The 2,519-nt window shown below is 40.1% G+C and overlaps 1 protein-coding gene across 1 annotated transcript; it reads right to left on the bottom strand.

Annotated features, from left to right (window-relative positions):
• Window positions 1–1,070: 1,070 nt before the first annotated feature.
• LOC140207905 (peptidyl-prolyl cis-trans isomerase-like) lies at window positions 1,071–1,661 on the bottom strand. The gene has a single exon (XM_072276448.1). The coding sequence runs from the start codon at window positions 1,572–1,574 to the stop codon at window positions 1,071–1,073; it is 504 nt and encodes a 167-aa protein (XP_072132549.1). The 5' UTR covers window positions 1,575–1,661.
• Window positions 1,662–2,519: the final 858 nt, after the last annotated feature.

The following is a 2,519-nucleotide window of genomic DNA, read 5'->3' as shown; positions in this document are numbered from 1 at the left end:
AATTACAATGTGCAGGGATGAACTTTAATCACTGATTCTGACACAGTGAGAGGGTTAGTTCTGCCGTAAGGAGGAAACATGAATGGAGAAAGAGACAGGAACTTCATCAATTCTACACGGGTCCTATTTATCAGCACTTGGCTCTTAGCCGACTGTATCTCAGCAGTTTCTTTCTTTTTTCTTTTCAAATCTTTTTATTATTATTATATTATTCAAAAATAACACGAGTACATCAAATTAAGCAACACAATGTCTAGAGGAAAAAAAACATTATTTTAAAGATTGAAAAATGTTGCTGATAATTTAAAAAAAAACACTACTAAGCAGAAAATCTGGGATAAAACCCCATTAGGTGTACAACCCGGAGCCATGCGTCATACAAAAAGCCTCTAAAAATAAACATCAAACCGCCAGCAAGAAAAAAAATATATACCAAAAATTTACAATTAGATCATGGAGGAAATCTATCAATTAACTCAAATGATAATAACGAGCAAATGAACCCCATCTTTTCTCAAAATCAAATAAAGGTTCAAAGGTTCGACTTCTAATTTTCTCCAAACTAAGACATAGCATCACTTGAGAGAACCATTGTGACAAAGTGGGAGCTGATGTATCCTTCCACTTCAACAAAATTACCCTCCTAGCTATCAATGTAACAAATGCAATAACATGATGGTCAGACATAGAGATATCACGGATATTTTGAGGAATTATTCCAAAAAGCACAGTTAATTTGCTAAATTGTAAATTAATTTTAAGTGCTTTAGAAATTGTCGAAAAAACTGACATCCAGTACTGTTCCTGTATAGAACAAGACCAAAATATGTTGTCATCGTCCGGTCCATAAAGACGGTATTCCGGTTCACGGTCCGGTCCATCGACCCCTGATCCAGGTTTTCCTGTCTACACTGGACATCTGGTAGATCATCAAGTTTCGGGTCGACCAAAGAGCGTCTTTCACCGAGCTGATCTGCCAGCAGCACCGGACGTTTTTTTGTGTGTTTTTTTTTTTGGAGTTCCAAACAATCACACTTTATCTAAACAGTACAATTCCAAATTCAAATACTTTAGGTCAACTGCCCACACTCAGTGATTTTAACCGTGGGTTTTGGTGTTCCATTCATGGTGCCACATCTCTCCATCTTCTTTACCACATCCATTCCTTCTACCACAGATCCAAACACAACATGTTTCCCATCCAACCAGCTGCTCCCTGTGATGCATGTGAAGAACTGGGAACCATTTGTATTTGGTCCAGCATTGGCCATGGACAGGATGCCTGGCCCCGTGTGCTTCAGCTGAAAATTCTCATCTTTAAACTTCTCCCCATAGATGGACTTGCCTCCAGTGCCGTCATGTTTTGTGAAGTCGCCACCCTGGCACATGAAGCCAGGAATGATTCTGTGGAACGTTGAGCCTTTGTAACCGAAACCCTTCTCGCCTGTGCATAATGCACGGAAGTTTTCTGCAGTCTTTGGGACAATATCTGGTCTTAGCTCCATCACTAGGCGACCCTGGGGTTTATCCTGAATAGAGATGTCCATAAAAACCTCGGGGTTTTTGCCGGCCATGGTTCTGCAGTTTCCGAGGTCGGAGAAAAACGCAAGCGGCAAGCTGTACACTGCCTTTGTCACTTTGCGACGATGCAGCCAAAAAGCGGAGAAGCGATACCCACAACTGTCCGGACCCTTTCGGATCCTGCTAGTCTTCCCTCTATTAAGTTAGACCGACTGTCTGCAGGACACGGATTTATCCTACTTCTCTCCAACGTTTGAAGTAGGTTTGGTGTAATTTCTCTCAATCTTTGACAGAAGTTGTCTTTTTCTCCCTCGTCGCGAAAGCTCTTTTGGAATATAGCTGATCGTGTAAAATAGCTGATATTTCACCAACCAAATGAGAGAGGCGGACCTGGTGTGTATGAATACTCCTCCTCTCAGCTGATAGTCCTGTCGAACTGTTCCGCCCGCCCTCTCTAGCGTCTGATGTCAGTGCAAGCACTCATTTAAGGAGGTATTTCTTAACTTACAGCAAAAGTCTGGAGGAAGAAACGCCCCACGAGAAGGGTGCACCATCTGTGGAGAATTCCCAAGGAAGTTAGGATGCTATATCTTTGAAATAATATACGTTGTAATGAGGATTAATTAATTGATGGTAGTCAAGAGGACTGGGAAAGTTTAAAACTACAAGGTATGCCACAAAAATTGTAAAGAATGTGGGACACATAAGAAAATTATTAAAAATATTGATGGGGTTTTTACCGAAATACAAGTAAAAAGCCAAAAGTAATGTTGGTTTTTGAGGCTTATTGTAAAATTGGGAATGAGAAGTTACAGATTCTAAATAATGAAAGTAATAACAGATTGCAAAGGTCTGTAGGGAGAGGGATTTTTTTTAATTTTTATCAGTGAAAAAGAACAGGACAAATTTGTATCTTTACAAATGAGTGGCATCAGAGATAGTGGATGCATTGGTTGTAATCTGAGGAGACCGGATGTATGTTCTCAAATTTGTTGAAA

This window comes from Mobula birostris, chromosome 13 (genome assembly GCF_030028105.1).
Source record: "Mobula birostris isolate sMobBir1 chromosome 13, sMobBir1.hap1, whole genome shotgun sequence".
In the NCBI taxonomy this organism is placed as follows: Eukaryota; Metazoa; Chordata; class Chondrichthyes; order Myliobatiformes; family Myliobatidae; genus Mobula; species Mobula birostris.
This window is presented reverse-complemented; position numbering and strand designations above follow the sequence as displayed.

Bases quoted from the DNA above. Each gene is read 5' to 3' on its own strand.
- LOC140207905 (XM_072276448.1), bottom strand. From the start codon at position 1,574: ATGGCCGGCAAAAACCCCGAGGTTTTTATGGACATCTCTATTCAGGAT.